The sequence below is a fragment of the Misgurnus anguillicaudatus genome, chromosome 9, assembly GCF_027580225.2.
Source record: "Misgurnus anguillicaudatus chromosome 9, ASM2758022v2, whole genome shotgun sequence".
Taxonomy (NCBI): Eukaryota; Metazoa; Chordata; class Actinopteri; order Cypriniformes; family Cobitidae; genus Misgurnus; species Misgurnus anguillicaudatus.
In genome coordinates this window covers 12,396,062-12,414,842 of record NC_073345.2, presented here as the reverse complement: position 1 = coordinate 12,414,842, position 18,781 = coordinate 12,396,062, and the positions used below count along the sequence as shown (strand labels likewise).

The following is an 18,781-nucleotide window of genomic DNA, read 5'->3' as shown; positions in this document are numbered from 1 at the left end:
CCATAGCATTGAACATGGTTTATTGCAAAGATCACACAAGTAGTTCTGGTCTAGGAAAGACAGACATTTAAAAGTGACAAACCAAGAGACAAAAACATGCAACCTTCAAACTCATGCAAAATGTGCAAAAGAGCAGCCAAAGCAATAATGTAGTGCTTTCACTGATATAACCCTATACATACAGAGAAAACATGCCAACAAAAAGCATGCATGTTTATTTGGTCACTGCCAAAGAAAAACAAGGTTTTATTTTAAAATTAAACTGCAAAAACATCACCCATGTACATGTTTTTAAAAGAATAACAATGAATATTGTTTGTATACACACACACACTAGATGTATGAATGGAGCTATTTTCTGTTATACGTACAGTCAATTTTAATTTGCATAAGTATAACATGCTTGAGTATGACAGCTTGTCATGTATCATACAAGTCACACCTAAATTACAGTAGTGCATTACCATAACAGAGCTTTTACTGTAAATACACAGGTATGCAAGCAGTTAAAAAACATCTAGACCAAGAGAATTCTTATCAAAATAAGATGCACTTGTAAGTAACAAGGCCACCTGATTACATTATAAAGCTTGTGAATAAAACAAGTATATACAAAAATGTAAAAAGATTAAAACGGTTTGATCGTTAAAGCTCTTAATATTTGGCCCTGCGTCCGACCGGAGTGGATGGAGGTGATGGCTGCCGCGAGCGCAGGATGCGAGTGTAGGGAGTAGTGACCTCGGGCCGCAGGCGTGTCTGTCGTACTGGGGTCTTTGAAGGCGTGCGTGTGGGGAACAGGGAGCGGAAGAAGGCTCGTTTCTCAGGAGGCTGGTTCTCTATGCAGGCTACAGCTGTTGCTCCACAGCCTCTCTTCTTGCAGGAGCCAGGGGTCATGGAGGCCTGGGGTGGCATCTTAGATCCCTGCAGTTGCGCCAGGGTCTCGTCTTTCCTGCGCAGGTCTGCTTTGACCAACTGCAGGCTGGTGTGCAGCTCCACCAGCATTTGGTCCTGGCAGATAGAGAAAGGAGAAGGAAAGGGGAGCGGACAGGGTTAGAGAGACCTGAGGGTAAAACGTGAGGCTGGAAAGTGGAGTTGATATGAGCTATCTCAGTGTTTTTAATTCATTCACAGATTAGATGAGAAGAAAATAGCACCGAGTGGAGGATTAAGAAGAAGAAACAGCATAACAGTATGAGAATAGATCAGAAGTAAAGCATGCGAATCAATAAGCTGGGAATCATTCTTGTGTTACTGTGCGGATTTTGTACTTTGTATAACTTAAAAAAATCTAAATTAGTGTAAGAGGCTTTAGGGTTAAAGAGAGAATATAGAAAGAAATAAAGACAGGAAAAGATGTTTGTGCAGTATAAACTTAACTATGCAAGCAGCACATGAACGTCAATAACTGTAAGAATGATAACTTTTACTTTGATGAACGGTCATAGTACACTAAAACAAAATCACATGTGATCACAAATGTAAGTTGTTTAGTCTATTAGGGAATCTGGGCTGAGATAAATGGGGTTGGGAATCGAAAATCAATCCTTTAAATGGAAATGTAAAAAAGCATGTTCGCCGTATCAATTTTATAGAGTGGTCGTGTTTGAGATACTGTGCAGCTAGAGTCTGTTCTGAAAACACACGCCGACACATTGTTTTTTGTATAATAAATATGCAAACTTTCCTATCCACCTTTGTCTCGAATGCGGAAGTAAGTGATGTAACGCATTTCCTTTCCGGTGCGAGACTTTCAGTTCAATAGCCAGCCGGTAGAAAACAGTGTAGTGGGAGCACGCATAAAACATCATTTAAACAGTTAATATTTACTACACCTGCCATGTATGAACCAGTGTAAGGATGAAATTACGAAGTGGCTTGATATATGAAGATATATTCAATCATTAAGTGTTGTTGATGAGGTGACGGGTCTTCAATGCGCAAATATAAAAGCACAGAGACATACCAGTATTTTTACAATGCGAAAGTCAGTCGAGTGTTTGTGCATGGATTTTACCAAGACTTCGTGTTTTTAACTTTTCAGGGACTGGTTTAAAATCTCACAACTGTCCCTCTGGTGTGAGTTTTTTTTTAAAGCCAATTTTTAACGGACTTGTTTATGGCAACATGTCGAGTCTCACGCGGTCCGACACAGTCAGAATTATCTTTCTAATTCAACACACTGTAAGTTATTTGAACAAACCATAATAAACATATTAAACTACTACATGTATTGAGTATCATTTTTGTTTTATGAAAATATTATTACATTGCTTCTTACGCACTAAGTTGAGACATGAGCTTATGAAATTGTTTGCTTACTTTTTAAAGTATTTGCTTTTTCATTTAAAAGCATAAAAGTACCCGCAAACACATTACGAACTATTATAAACATTAACTAAGCAGGTTATGTCATATATAGTCTGTACTGTAATCGCATTTTGTAATAATATTCAGTAGCAGAAAAATAAATCGGCATATATTTTTATCAGCATAATATTAGTTGTTTTTAAACAATTATTGTATTTAATGTTTACTGCCATTTTCTATGAAAGGTTTTACTGGATGTATTTGTAAATACAGATCATGATTGCATGTGCGCCACATACACATTCAATTCTTGTGCATGTATTATGGTTAAAAATTTTTTTTGTAGAGATTCACTGCACTTGTATTATGGCAACTCCTAACTGCACAAATTATGTCGGTCTTCCTGGATTTCATAATAAACATTAAAGGACAAGTTCAGTATTTTACACTTAAAGCCCTGTTTTCAGATTGTTTATGATGAAATAGAACGGTTTTGACTGAAATTTCGAAATATGCGGCTGCCCCGAGAATTTTTGGGTGTTTGTGTTTCAGCTCCTACCTTTACAATGGGTTTAATGGTGCACTGGAACAAGCCTTTCTAAAATGCATTAAACTTGTGTTCACAAAGACGTGAAACTTATCGAGTGGTCAGGGGTGTTCACTGATATACTCAGACAAAAATCGCTGCAAAAGATGCTTTCCAACAGGTGTTTTAGCATTCGTTGTTAACTTGTGGACCTATTTTTACAAACGCCCCACACTCGTATATTCTTCTGCTTAGAGCTTGAATAATAGACACTCCAGCCCAGGTGGGGGCGCTAATCCACCTTTACCAATTGCAAGAATAGAAACAAAGTTCCCGGCGTGGAATAATATCGTACCTCACAGCACAACTAATACAAGTCAATGGAGTTGGCAAAAACTACGATAAAACCTGTTGGAATGCGTATTTTGCAGCGATTTTTGTGTGAGCATATCAGTGAACACCCCTGACCACTCGCTGAGTTTCATGTCTTTGTAAACGAAAGTTTAATGCATTTTAGGAAGGATTGTTCCAGTGCACCATTAAACCCATTGTAAAGGTAGGAGCTGAAACACAAACACCCAAAAATTCTCGGGGCAGCCGCATATGTCGAAATTTCAGTCAAAACCGTTCTATTTCATCATAAACAATCTGAAAATAGGGCTTTAAGTGTAAAATACCGAACTTGTCCTTTAAACAGCCAGCCAAAAGGCACACTTGTGTCCTTCGCAATAGACTACCATTAGTTTTAGTGGCTCACCGTAAGTCATAAACCAGAAAAACATTTACGTCAAGAAACAGGTGGATAACAAGACTTTGGTTACTACAAGTATTTACTTGCCCATGAATGTACTATTTTGCATAACTGTCAGCAACAAGTACACCGTAAAACATGCCTTTTGGACCCAGTGCATTTTTATTAGTGTACATTTATGAGTAGTGTTTTTACAAGTATATACTTTTTATTTCAAATTCTAAGTTATTGATGACTTTTTTTACCACATTTGAAAAGAGTCTGAATCGATACAATTTAAGCCCAACCCTAGATGACCATCAATACATGACCAAATACAGTGCCTTTCAAAGGTATTCATACCCAATTATCTCTTTTTTTCACATTACAATCACAAAAACATATTTTTCAGGATTTTAAAGGGACACACCACTTTATTTGAAAATATGCTTATTTCCAGCTCCCCTAGAGTTTAACATTTGATTCTTATGGTTTTGGAATCCATTCAGCTGATCTCTGGGTCTGGCGGTACCACTTTTAGCATAGCTTAGCACAATCCATTGAATCTGATTAGACCATTAGCATCGTGCTAAAAATGACCAAAGAGTTTCAAGATTTTTCCTATTTAAAAGTTGATTCTTCTGTAGTTAAATTGTGTACTAAGACTTTTCTGGGCAGATATGGCTAGGAACTACACTCTCATCCTGGCGCAATAACCAAGGACACCGCCGCCGTAACATGGCTGTAGGAGGCGCAATGATATTACAGTGCTCGAAAACAGTCCCCTGCTATTTAAAGTTACCAAGGGGACTATTTTCGGGTGCTGCGGAATATCATTGCAGCAGTACGGCAGCAAATTCATTGATTATTACGCCAGTCTGAGAGCATAGTTCCTAGTCATAATCAGCCTACAACATCGCAACTTTTAATTTTCCATCAGTCTTAGTACACAATGTAACTACAGAGGAGTCAAGATTTAAATAAGAAAAATATCAAAACCTTTTGGTTATTTTTTAACGAGATGCTAATGGTCTAATCAGATTCAATGGATTGTGCTAAGCTATGCTAAACGTGGTAGCGCCAGAACCGGAGATCAGCTGAATGGATTACAAAACAGTAAAAAATGTTTAACTCTAGAGGAGCTGGAAAATTAGCATATAAAGTGTCCAATATTTTTTACAAAAAAAATAATTGAAAAGTGTTGTGCATTTGTATTTAGCCCCCTTAACTTTGATACCCTCCAACTAAAATCCAGTTGAACTATTTGGCCTTAAACATTCACCTAATTAGTAAATGGAGTCCTCCTGTGTGTAATTTATTCACAGTATAAATACAGCTGTTCTGTGAAGCCCTCAGAGGTTTGTTAGAGATCACGAGTGAACAAACAGCATTATGAAGATTAAAGAACACACCAGACAGGTCACAGATTAAGTTGTGGAGAGGTTTAAATCATTATGGGGTTACAGAAAATATTCCAAGCAGTGAAGATCTCACAGAGCACTGTACAAGACATCATTCGAAAATGGGAAGAGTAGGGCACAACTGCAGACATGGTCATCAACCTAAACTAACAGGCAGGGCAAGGAGAGGAGAAATACCCCAAAAGATGTGCAGATGTAATTGCAGCAAATATTGGTTCTACAAAGTATTAACTTAGAGGGGGCAAAATACAAATGCACACCACTCATGTTGGTCGATCACATAAAATCCCAAAAAAGTCCATTTTTGTTTGTGGTTGTAACGTAAAACCTTGAGTTGGTATGAATACTTTTGCAAAGCACTGTATACCTCACCTAGTACTACCTCTCCTCAACATTAACAGCATAATGTATTTGCATGTTACCTGTTTGGCGAGTTTACTGTCGGCAGATGAAAGTGCGTGACGCAGCTTCTCGCCGTCTGTGTTGCGGCAGCAGGCTCTCTCTCCAGACTGCAGCTTAATGCCCAACATCTGTAACTCGACCCGCAGCTGCCTTAGATTCCGCATGCGAAACACAGAAACATTGTCTAAACACACTGTCCACTACATCTTAAAAGAGACCCTGAACCAAGTCTATAAAAAAAATCTGTTTTAATTGTGTAATAAAAGAAATGCATTCAGCAGGCACTTTAATCCAAAGCAGCTTACATTTCATTACAAGGTATACATTTTATCAGTATGCGTGTTCCAAACTCACAACCTTTTGTGCAGTTAACACAATGCCACAGAGTGAGCTACAGGAACAGTATGGTCCAATGATTGATCGATTGATCTTAAGTAGTACTCACCCGCTGACCCTCCTCTAGTTTTCGCTCGGCTGTAGTCGTTACATTGCTAGTGGTGCCAGTGAAAGGGACGTTTTCTTGGCATCGCTTCAGTTCTACAAACACATATTTTGTCCAGTTATTCACAGTTTTCCACTTCTGAGTCAATAACCATTGATAGAGTTCAAAAACAAAACTGATTTGTAAAATGTAAGCGGCTCTGATTTGTCGTGTGAACTAAATTAACCTAATTATGATACTTAATGTCAGAAAGACTTTTCGTAAATCGCATGCAGAATTTACCAAGCGTTTTGAGACGCAGTTCTGTTTGCTTGAGGTCCAGGTCAGATTTACACTGCTCCAGTTCAGTTTTACATTGCTCCAGCTCAGTTTTACACTCCATGAGTTCTGCGCTCTCTTGATACGCCTCGTGTTTGTTTGTTGAGGCCAGGCGGCGGGAGCGACGTGGAGCGTTAGCTTCCGTCAGAGGTGGGAACATGGGAACCGGGGCTATACTTCCGTCTTCCTTCTCCTTAAGAGCAGCAGCAAGTTCTTTGATCTCTTCGTCTCGTTCCTTCAAGAAACAAAATTGAAAAAATAAAACTAGGGATGCAACAAATAATTGATAAAATCAACAATGAAATTTCTTGTCAAAGATTAGTAGGTCTGTAATATCACATGCTTCCCCACCATTAGGCAACGCTGGGAATATAATAGCTCAAGCTGAGCGCTTATAAAGTTAAGCACTTTTTCTTCATACAACTCCAGCTTCACATTTATCAGGCGCTGCTTTTTCTTACCATGCAACCAGCTTGTTTGAAAGCAAGGCAGTGTTGCCAGGTTTGGCTACTTTTAAACGGTTTCTGCAGGTTGATGTTTTCTGCGAGCTAGAGTTAATTAGTTGTTGGTATTTAGGCTGTAAATAGTCATTGGGATGATTTTGGACTAGTTTTAAATAGCCATTGAGCTGGTTTTGTTACATGGATCTGGTAACCTGACAGGACAATGACGGAAGCAAAAGCACAAACGAACGCTGGTTAATAATGGTTTAATTAAGTAAGTTTGTATGCGTTTAATTTATTTATAATTTTTTTAAAAGTATGAACCACAAACTAAGCATCTAATGCTGCGTTTACACCAACCGCGGTAGAGGCGTGAAGCGCGAGCGATTTCAATGTTAAGTCAATGTGAAGATGCTTTGACGCGCGTCTGGAGGTCCCGCGGCGCGGATGAGGCGTTTGGCGCGGAAGGCGCGTTTCCGACTCGCTCGCGCGAATTGACCGTTGTGCGCGGTATGTGCGAATAGTGCATTTCGTGTTTTACAAGTCTTGGCGGCTGACGCCCAAGTTGAAAAATTTGAACTCCGGCAGAAATTTCGCGCTGCGTTAGCCAGTGACGTTTAACGACCCGTGCCGTTTATTTTTCCCCTATAGTAAGGTTACCATATACAAACTGGTAACTCTCTCGATAAATGCACAATCAACATCGGTCATCTTGCAAACAGACAACTGCATAGCACTTGCCCCACCCACAAGAAGCGGATTTTGCCTCTGACGCGCGTCAAATGCTTGCTTTTCCCGCGCGTGTACACGTGCAAATGCATTCAAACTGTTAAAAACGCGGCATACTAGGCGCGGTAGACACGATTTTGACGCCTGAAATGCGGTTGGTGTAAACGCACCATAAGGGGGAAATCCATGTTTTTATTAATGTAACAACGCACGTATATACATTTTAATATCATAATGGCTTATTTATTTTAATAATAATGAATAATGTTAATTCTCATTAAGGTCTAAAGTTGAAGATTGAGATGAGTTTATCAATCTGTGGCAAAGTTTCCTTATCAGCACATCCTGAAGGCTCTATGGGTTTTGTTTATTTATATTTTGACATTTAAAGATGTTTTACTATTCGAAAGCTTCACAAACTTTATTATTTAAGGCTAACCAGACTCTCGTACATTCATTTCATTTGTACAGAGAGTCTGGTCACGATCCATTGCAAAGCGTTACTTCCGTTAAGGAGGGTCCTCTTTTGAAGTTTAAAACTATTGGATCTGCCCAGAGTCGCTATGAATCTGCCAAAACCAATCGCTAACGTTTGGTCGTGACGTATGTCATGCGCCGAAACCAGCCGGAAACAACAAGTCCGAATGATCAGACCAACAAAACTTAGCAAACATTGTTCTTGCTCCGGCTTTAACTTCTGTATATTCGGCAGCTTTGCAACAACGGACCAAATAGCTTTTTCGCACTTCTTTCTCCGCTGCCATTACTGAACTACAACTCAAACTGACGCACAACGTCATCGTCCTTAGCCACCCACCTCTGTTCGCTGATTGGACCTACAGATTTTTGCAGGAGAAAACGAAACTCTACACAGCAGTCCCAGACGTAGTGCTGAAGCGAAAATTAAGCGGAAGCACGTAGGAGGGCGGAGCCAGGCTAAGAGCCGTGCAGTTAATCGTTTTTGGATTTACACATTTCGATGGCAAAAACCAAGATAATCTTAGTTGCTCAAAAATGCATTTCAAAAAAAGGAAAAACATATATAAGTCACACTGGACTAAACGTCGCGTTTATTTAGAAAGTGATTTCACAAAATCCAAGCCGAAGAACAAGCATTTAATCTGGAAAGGCAAGTTATTCAACTAAACAATAGCACACAGAACAACAGGCTGAATAGGTGTCCACACGTTAAAGGCGGAGTCCACGATGTTTGAAAAACGCGTTGGAAAAGGAGACGGGCCGACTACCAAAACACACTTATAGCCAATCAAATCAAATCAAATGCCGGGTTGCGTATGTGTGGGGCGGGTCTATCAACAGAAGGTCCAGATTCTATTGTTGTAGGGAAGTGTTTGTTTAGGTGATTTCAAATATCAACATTGGCTTTCAAACATCATGGACTCCGCCTTTAAGGTAACATTTATTCAAACACAATAGCCTATTATTGAACATACCTGGGAGGCTGAATAGGCTAAATTAACACGACAAGCCAAATCAAGTTTAACAAGCTCCCGAAGTCATTCGACATCACTGAATCCATTGTATTACATAAATACAGGAGCAGCATAGAGCAGACTCTCACAGCTGTAGATGGTAATGGTTTCTCTTGGTTAATATGAATTAATTTTGACACATAAATCGCACCTGACTAGAAGTCGCAGGACTAGGCAAAAAATATATATATTTTTCGATTCTCAAATAGCAGAATCGATTTTTTCTTTCATATTTATTTCCGCATACATGAAAAGCAATTCCCACACACTATCTGCTTGCTAAAAAATCTAATAAATTGTTGCGTTGCAACATTTCGATCGACTGATCTTCCTCAGGCAACTTTTATTTATTTCCGCAAACATTGAATGTAAGATTAACGTTAATCTAATTACTAGTCTTCTTCACTAGATGTCACCCTCTTTTTTGCCTTGCGAGATGTTACCAAGGAGCAAGAGGCGAGCCTGTCATTCATTCATTTAATGTTTAAAATGGTGGTTTCAGGTGCTTCATCGACGTTGATGCCACCCTTCACATAAAAAGTCAGCGATATGGAAGCATTTCAGATTTCACAAGCAGGACGACGACGATAGTATTATGGCTTTTAATTTCTTTTTATTAATTACCCACTTGTAAACTGCGGTTCACTGTTCTTTTTTATTAATATAGTATTTGTATTAAAACTATATTCATGGAGTTGAATCGAGAATCGAGTATAAAAACTGACCCGAGAACCAGAATCGAAAATTGAATGGAATCGATTTGATAGCTTGTGAATCGAAATCGATCTAGAACATCTGAATCGATACCCAGCCCTACGCAGGATCAGCCAAACTATGAAAAAAGTGTGACAATTTATAGTCCGGAAAATACATTATTTATGTCTTTATCAGATTAATCTAGCGAAAAAAATATAAATAATAATAATCCAATTAATTCATTATGAAAAAAATAAAACCACCACGGATCATTCACTTAAAAGACACAAATAACAGGCATTACTTTACACAATTGTTTTGGTTTGTTGACATGTGACTGACCTCTAACTCTTGGCTGTAGTATTTTTTCAGGCTGTTTTTCAGGTTGTTAATCTTGTTCTCGCACCTCTTCTCCATCAGCTCTCTCTCATTCTCCAGCGTCTCACTGCACCACAAGGGAGAAGTTAAAAATATCCAACTACACAAACACAACTTCACAGTGATAGTACACATGGATGTATATCACTTCGGTTGGCTACCTGAAGTCGTCCTGCATACGGCTGATGACCTCCATCATTTCGGTACACACCTCATCTCGAACCTTAGCCTCCAGTTCTTCTTTCTCCTGCCGCTGACGCAACACCTCACGCTTGAGAACATCGATGGCCTTTAGGAGGGCCTGTCCAACACAGATACAAATACATTTTAGAAAGTGCAAACAGGAAGCAATGGTAAACTCCCACACAATTACTGTTGATGTGTTATGCACCTAACTGAACTGGATTTACCTCGGGATCAAACATGGTGATATCTCCTTCCTCGTCACTCTCCTCCTCTTCCTCTTCTAGCAGAGTTGTGTCATTGTGGTGAGCTTGCTGCTCATTGAGCAGGGACAAGATGTACGCCACACGCGTCTTACTGCACGGGCCGTGTACCAGCTGAAGGAAAGATCATCAAACAGTTGAGTACTTGCGTGCTTGATTCACAGGAAAACACAAAAGCGTATTTTTACCTGTGTGGCAATGGCCGAGAACTTCAGCGCTTGGAGAGTCTCGTCATAGGTGGAGGCACACGGGTTAATGTTGACCACCATGCATGAGCGTCCACGACCACAGAAGAAGCTCTGGAGGACCCTGGTTAACTTACTGTCTCTGAATGGAACGACCAGAGGAGGGCGTGACCTGTGGAGAAAATTTTTTGTAAGCAAGTGATGACACTAAACGGGTGTGTGATGTTTCAGATATGATAGTCGGATGGCACTCACTTATTGGTCTGATTGTGTCTCAGAGCGGTGATGCAGCGTCCCAGCGTGAGCAGGGAGGTGTTGATATTGTTTGCCTCTTTCATTCGCTCTCCATTCTGTTGGTCTTTACAGCGCTCCGACCCAGCCAGATCACACACCGAGAGCCTGTCGGAAAAGAAAGTAAGGCATTTAACATGACATGATTCTGGAGTATTTCAAAAGAGTAGTTTTAAAAAGAAATCTGAATGGACTGAGACTTACTCGCTGACTCGGGCTGACTGTTTCAGATCTGCTTGTGGATGGACTTGCAGAATGCGGATGGTAAAGATACTATGACTAAAAAAAACAACAAAATATAATATGATCATGCTTCTATTCATTTTGTTTTAATACAATGCTAACCTTATTTTTAGTCAGCTATAATACACTGTGTTTGTAAAATAGAAAACATCTTTTACTTTACATCCTCACAGTTCTGACATTTCCTTGCACTAGAGAGGTTGTTCACGCACAGAGGGTTAAAAACAGCTAGTGTGTCGATCCCGCTCCCTGGCATGCAGGAAATTTTAGAGTTTTAATGATGCGCTCGGATTAATGGCATCAGTTTAAAGAAGGTTGCGGTCATGACAGTGTCAAAAATGAGAGAGTCAAAAATGAACAAATAAATAAATTAGTAAACTACTGCCCCAGCCCCAATACTATTGTGTATCGTCAATCTCAAAGGCTGACTATTGGATCTCAAAATGGGGCATATCGTCCAACACTAGTGGACATTATCGAGTGCACTTATTCAATCCCATAATTCACCGTAAATTAATGCATCTACAACTGATGTATGCTCATTGGACAGCGCTTCCGGCGCTTAGTGTCCGAATTCACTCATTTGTAGAGAATAGTGAAAGAGGGTATAAGGGGCTATTTCGGACACATCCTTTTGTTACTGCTGTGATACAACACATGTAGAATGCTTGCTTATCCGTTCACACAAATCTTGCTCACCACAGACAGATGTGTGATATAGGTCTTGTATATATATATATTTTTTTTTTTAAGCATTAGAATGAAAAATAATAAAGAATGACTTCTGTGCGCTCGCTTTTGCTTGCTTTGTCACTTTAGTTTTTCTTCTTGTGCACTGGTTTGCTAAGCCAAACAGCCAATCAGAATTATCCGACATGGTAAATCGGCAAAAACACTCGGCACAAAAGCCGACCGTCAGCTTAGTGTGTACCTAGCTTTCTAGTTATAACTTTTGTCAGGTACCTGCGGCTGGAGTTGTGATTTAGTTGAGTGCTGGCAAAGCTTTGGTTACGTCGTCCAACTTTAAGTACTTTCCACGCCTCTTCTGCACTGCGCACGTGAATCCAAGTCAAATCTAATAAGAGAAGGTGAATTATTCAACTGATTTCCATTTCTCTACATGTATTCAAAATAAATAAAATCAGTCAGATGAAATTAATGTAAGAATAAGTGATAAAATAAGCACTAAAGTGTGCAAACCTACCCTTCACGAAGGGGTTTCCGTGTTTGTCATCGCTGAGGCGTAGGGTTGCTCTCTTGTGGGATTGAAGAGAAGGTGGAGCATCAAGGAGATCGTAAAGAAATTCGTTGTAGATCTCGTAAAACGAGACCCATACTGAGAACTGCACCCCGTCTTCAAGATCCTCACCACCACTTAGGGATAAGCCGTTGGCCTCCAGACAAACACCATCTGAATCTGGAGAATAAAGACAAAGTTGTCAAATAAATTGTCATTCTAGTAAAAAAAAATCCATAATTTGAAACAATGATACTAACTAAAGACAGCTGAATAGAAAAACCAGGCTAAATCCTAGTTAGAGGCGGGGTGCATGATTTTTGACAAACACTTTGGAAAAGGAGTCGGCCAGAGTACCAAAACACACTTGTAGCCAATCAGGAGTAAGGGGCGTGTCTACTAACCGACATCACTGCCTGGGTTGCGTATGTGTGGGGCAGGGCTATCAAAAGAAGGTCCAGATTCTATTGGGGTAGGGGTGTGTTTGTTTAGGTGATTTCAAATGTCAACACTGGCTTTCAGAGATCATGCACCCCGCCTTTAACTTAAGAAATGTTAAACATGTAAAGTGAGATTATGTATTAGCTCAGATCCTCACCTTCCAGCTGTGTTGCTATGTGACTGGTAGCTGAGAGTCCACTAATACCGCTGTCCCAAGACAAACCACCACGCAACCTGGACTGATGTCCACCTGAGCTCTCATCCTAAACACAAAAGTATAAAAATACAGTAAGACACAGATAAATGATTCATCATTCTAATTCATCGTTTCTCCTTTTACCTCTTTTAACAAAGCTTCACGGCGTATTTCCTCAGCACGGATCTCACCGCTGCTTAGTTTACGGATCTCCTGGCTCAGTACAGGCTTGAGGTCCATGGCAGAGTAAAGCCGACCGGACAGCTTAAGAAACACAGATACCAACGCTCGTGGCAACAGACCTGCTTCTACACCTGTGCCTGTTCAATGAAAGCAACAACAATACAGGTTATCTCAAAGTACAGCACAGATCAAAATGAAAGCGAAGGCAGTTTTGCAATTCGTACCCTGTATGGTGTAGGTTTTGCCCGAGTTGGTCACACCATAGGTATAAAGGAGACGATTCTCTCCACGCAGAACATCTCGTATCATCTCTCGTATGGTGTGATCATAAACTTCCTGCTGCAAAGTTTGTGGTCCAAAAATCTATAGGGACAAAACACTCTTCTTTAGTAGGGGAGTATTAGTATTTTACCAAACCCAGCTCAAAGTCATTTTTATTTACTACATAAAATATGACCTTGTTATTTCTAATATTAACAGAGTAAGATCATGTCAAAGATTAAAATCAATGTGAAATCAATCCAACTTTGATGCTCTTAAAGGCGGAGTGCACAATGTTTGAAAGCCAATGTTGACACTCGAATCACCCAAACATACACACCTCAATAGAATCCGGACCTTCTTTTAATAGAGCCACCCCACACATACGCAACCCCGACAAGGATGTCAGTTGGTAGACACGCCCCTTACTGCTGATTGACTACAAGTGTGTTTTGGTAGTCGGCCTGACTCCCTTTTCCAAAGCGTTTTTCAAACATTGTGCAATCCGCCATTGTGCACTTTAATCTCAATATTAGATAATGAGACTTCACATTGGATTTCACAGACGAGGTCACAAATATGTAACAAACTAAAAAGATTTCTACGGAAGTTAGAATGGTGTCATAGATTTTAAAATTTAACGCCGATTGTTCATTGTTATGCATCTAATAATGCTAGTAAATGCACGTAAAAATCATATAAATGCATTACACTAGGTTTTATTTATGTTTACATTACATTAAAGGCGGAGTCCACAATGTTTAAAAACGCGTTGGAAAAGGAGACGGGCCGACTACCAAAACACACTTATAGCCAATCAAATCAAATCAAATGCCGGGTTGCGTATGTGTGGGGCGGGTCTATCAACAGAAGGTCCAGATTCTATTGGGGTAGGGGCGTGTTTGTTTAGGTGATTTCAAATATCAACATTGGCTTTCAAACATCATGGACTCCGCCTTTAACATTGCCCTGCTAATGCAATGCTTTACCAGTTGAACAACATAAATACAGCTTTTAATTCCATCTGTAAAATGCATCTAAGCCTCAGTTTAACTTGGGTGGATGCATTACCTTAGTAAAAGTAAACTTGTGCAGGCTTTGAGCGACCCCTCTCTCTGCGTTCTTCATGTTGTTGGAGTCTTTAGGCGCTCGAAGAAGCAGACTGTCCTCAGACTGCACGTTTACACAGCCCTAAACACAACATTGGAAATTACTAAATTAATAAAAATTATTGATTGACCGACATGTTTAATGGATGATGTCAGTACTGATGGCCGATATTAAGACAAATGTAGTAACAGTAAATGAGAGATAAACAAAAATATTAACAAAACATATATATACACAGATCTGACACCTCACAGTACTGTTTTAAAGACACAATATGTAGGATTTCCACCACAAGAGGTTGCTATTTCACAATTACAATTTCTGACACTAAGCTGTATAACCATCTGCCACTTCCACATTTGTGGAAACTGAGGATAGCAGAAATGAGAGATGAGTTTAAGGGAGTTTAATCCTCACCCAGTCAGGTCTCAAACATTAGAGGAAAAATCTCAAGTAAACCTCTGTCAAGTCTATAGAAATTCATTGTTGCAGAAAAAAAAAAATCAACAGATGTATGTGTTATGGATGACCGATAGGATTTTTTTAGGCCGATACAGATTTAAAAAGACAACTTTTGACCGATGCCGATATTAAACACTTGTATAAAATACTATACAGTTGGTCTGCTAGTTTATTTCTGCATCAAATTATTTTTACTGAACATGGATTAAATCTAATTAACATTCAACTGACCAACATAATAAGACAGGCACAAATTAAGCTAAAACAAATATAATAAGACAGCCTGACAACCTTCAAAGGTGGTTTTTGCTATTCAGCATTTATTTTATTAACATCATTAACTCATTTTTTACATATAATGGATTTCTTTATGCAGTTAATTAATAAACAATCCTTTCTCGTGCTATTGCCGATATGCCGATGGTTTCAAATTCATAAAAAAATCGGCCGATAAATATCGGCGGCCGATACATCGGTGCATCACTAGTATGTGTTATACTGTTCTGTATTTTCACATCTAAAATTAATATTTAGTGTATAGCTGACACATTTGGCAGTAACTATGAGAGATTATTTTAGTATAGCAGTCATAAAATGACTGGTTTCTTAAAGTAGTGTTACTGTAAAAATATTCTTGTAAAAAGTTATTAATCATTGTTATTATTGTATAATGTAAAATGCAAATTTTCAAGAAAATATATTCTCTGCTGTCATTATTTCCAAACCTTTTATGCCTCCAAACATGTTAACAATGTTCATGTTAAGTATAATGAACATGACTTAAATATTTTGAAATACATGTTGGAATAGTGGATTAAGCAAAGGACATTGTATAGAAGTGTTAGGGGCCAGTCACACCAAAAAGCGCTTTAAACGCTTGCAAACGCAAGGCGCGACGCACTGCCTTTAAAAAAAAAAAAAGAGCAGTGCGACGCGGCTTTTCATATTGCTAAGCAACCACCGAGTCAGCTGTCTTGTCAATCAAATATTGAAGCGTGAGCGCTCTTTTGCTGTTAACTGTCATATTAGCAGAAACTTTAAAAAGAGGACGCTTGCTCTGACCTTGTTTGAGGGTGAGAGGTGCACAAACACACAGGAGAGCGAGCGAGTGGTGTCCGGTTCTTCAAAGCAACTGTTAACTTCCCTCCCCACAACGTAAGGCCCGCCTCTCCCGATTGGACAATGGAAAGACGCGAATGACGTCGGGCGCTTCTCCGCTCTCAGCGCTCCTTCAAAAACGCGTGCGCGGCAGGCGGCAAAAAACCGCAAGGTGCTTGGCGCGCATAAACAGCGCGCAAACGTGTCCTGTCCATAGAATATCATTCAAAAAAGGCACCTGCAACTGCCATAAACGCTTTTGGTGTGACTGGCCTTCAAAAACGTCAGAAAAAAATAGGGGGCATGTGCCCCAGTAGAGCTTTATATCTAACAACGCCCCTGCTGAGTCCCTTATTTCTAATTTTATGTAAAATTTCCCTTTTTTCAATGACAGACCTGCAGTACAGAAGGTTCAATTAAGCCTTAAAATGTAAAAATTCTTTATTAAATTTTATGTACAACAAATAAAGTTACTGAAATTGTTACTATTATGAAATTTTATCTGAAATGTAAAAAATAACAGTTTAATTTTTATTTGAAACCCACCCCCAAAAACCGTGATGTGTATTGCATCGCGAACCCAGCATCGAGATACAGATTGAACCGTGAGTATAGTGTATCGTTACACCCCTAGATACAATACACTGCGCTACCGTGAGCGAGACAGTATATTGGGATATTCCTTGTTTTGGGAATAGAATAGGACATAATTTTAGGAAAGCTGTCATCAAGAACAAATCACCATATGCAAACCTTGGGAAGTACTTTCTGTCACTCTTGAAGTTAAGAGATAAGACGACAGCTATCTTGCGGTCAGGATGTAAACTCAAACTAAACAACTGCTATGAATCATACGAATCGATATTGTTTGCAAATCGATACAGTATCGACAAGTAAAATAATCTGATATGCATGTATATTTTCTGACACCCCTGTATAATACAACAGAACATAACAGAAAATTTGTTGGCTGATTGAAAAGATTTATAAATCCAAATATCAACTGATATATCAACCACTGCAATTAGTCTATCACTAATAAAGACTAATCCAGAGACCAGGTCACAACACCCAAAAACACCCCACCCAGTTTTCCTCACCCATACAGGCGTGCCAAATTCCTCATGACTTTACCTGTTCCTCTCCCCGCTCTTTCTCAGCTTCGGTTAGAGGACGAATCCGCAGGAAGACCTTCAGTTTCTCTGATCCATCATCGGCGCTTCCTATTCTGCTCACATCGCTCTTGATCTGTACAGAGCAAAAATAAACAACAACCAAGAATATAACGGCTGTGAAGTCATCACAGAAGAACTATTCATAAAGCAGTTTGTTTTACCAGAGGAAAACTACATAGCTCACAGCAACTTGTTATGAAAAGAAGAACTGTCAAGTTTAAGCCACCAGGAATGACTTTGAGTAAACAACAATGCCAATGCCAAGTGTCAAGGCATAATGTGACAATTCAGCAGAACTGAACATTGCAATGATTACTAGATACAGCCTGTAATACAGTTAGATAGATACCACTTGCATTGATGTTTGGTTAACTAATGTAACGTTAATAGCATTTATACATTTACAAGTGTTACATTTATAAGCTTGACTATCCTCATGAGAAGTCATAACAGCAATCATACCACTTTAGTAGAGTCTGCAGCAGGGGCTATGACGGAGATCTCCGGCAGGTGAGACACAAATCGCTGAGATTTCACGAGACCTCCGATATCAGCAGCCGTGGATTCAAATACAGCCCCACATTCATCCTCATCGGACAGTATTCCGCACGGTGACGCCAACGTCAGGGCCATTACAACAGATCTAGACACGAAAACATGAACGATTGTCCAATCACGACATAGGCATTACATGAAACGTTTCAACTATTTATAAGCAAATACAATAGATTCAGGTAACTTCAGCCAGCTAAGTTAGTTGCACTAAAAATTAAACCTGCAAACAAGACATCTTGACATTATTAATAATAACAAAATACGTAAATACTTTAAACAATCCCTTTCAAACTGAAGCAAGAAAGTAAAGTGTACGTTATTTGGCTGAATAGAAGTTAGCAGATTAGCAGTTAGCATAGCATATCGTTAACGTGATATATATTACAAAACGTTACCTTGTTTGATATCCTCGGGCGAAAACCACGATGCAAAACGCAATTTAACGTATATAAAAATGACCGCGTGAGCTGAGCTAAATTAATTTAAAAATCTGATCATGTAAACTGTACGGTGCCTTACTGAACGCATCTGATCTGTTCACCTGTATTACACACTAACCGTTACTGAGACGACAACAAATTCAAAGACAGCGCTCTACCCTCTCCGCCAATCAGCGTGTAGCAGTGCTCCAGCTGCTGACCAATCAATCACTTGCGAGAAAAAATGTACCTCTGATTGGCTAATATTGCAACGTCGCCCCTCCTTAAGAGGTGTTCCGGGGACGTTTAAAACATAGGGCGCTGCGCAGACGGATCTGCACATGCATCAGATACCGCGAGAGCGCTTGGAAAGTACAGATTACACAGACAGCTTTTGAATCGCTCTCGCGGTACTTTGATGTCATACCGGTCGGTCTGCGCAGTGAATCATGAAGTCGAACACCACTCATGTCATCATGCTACGCGTTTACGTTCTTTTAAAATCCAAACTTTCAAAAAAAAAAAAAAAAAAAATTCAAAACTTTCATTTAACGTTATTTCTTTAATTATTGCACCTTTATTCCACGAATGTAC

At 39.4% G+C, this 18,781-nt stretch overlaps 1 protein-coding gene across 1 annotated transcript; it reads right to left on the bottom strand.

Annotated features, from left to right (window-relative positions):
* Window positions 1–3: 3 nt before the first annotated feature.
* Window positions 4–18,342, bottom strand: kif20a (kinesin family member 20A). The gene is made up of 19 exons (XM_073871144.1): window positions 18,164–18,342; window positions 17,676–17,856; window positions 17,173–17,286; window positions 14,440–14,559; window positions 13,332–13,470; window positions 13,069–13,244; window positions 12,886–12,991; window positions 12,255–12,467; window positions 12,014–12,125; window positions 11,012–11,086; window positions 10,772–10,915; window positions 10,520–10,688; window positions 10,296–10,445; window positions 10,047–10,186; window positions 9,850–9,952; window positions 6,111–6,381; window positions 5,836–5,923; window positions 5,407–5,548; window positions 4–1,008 (listed from the first exon to the last, which is right to left on the bottom strand). The coding sequence occupies exons 2-19, from the start codon at window positions 17,844–17,846 to the stop codon at window positions 655–657; spliced, it is 2,787 nt and encodes a 928-aa protein (XP_073727245.1). The 5' UTR covers window positions 17,847–17,856; window positions 18,164–18,342; the 3' UTR covers window positions 4–654.
* Window positions 18,343–18,781: the final 439 nt, after the last annotated feature.

Coding starts and splice junctions, on each gene's coding strand:
- kif20a (XM_073871144.1), bottom strand. CDS start 17,846: ATGGCCCTGACGTTGGCGTCACCGTGCGGAATACTGTCCGATGAGGAT. Junction 17,287..17,675: donor CTGCAGACTCTACTAAAGTG/GTATGATTGCTG, acceptor TGCTCTGTACAG/ATCAAGAGCGATGTGAGCAG. Junction 6,382..9,849: donor ACTACAGCCAAGAGTTAGAG/GTCAGTCACATG, acceptor TGTTTCTTGAAG/GAACGAGACGAAGAGATCAA.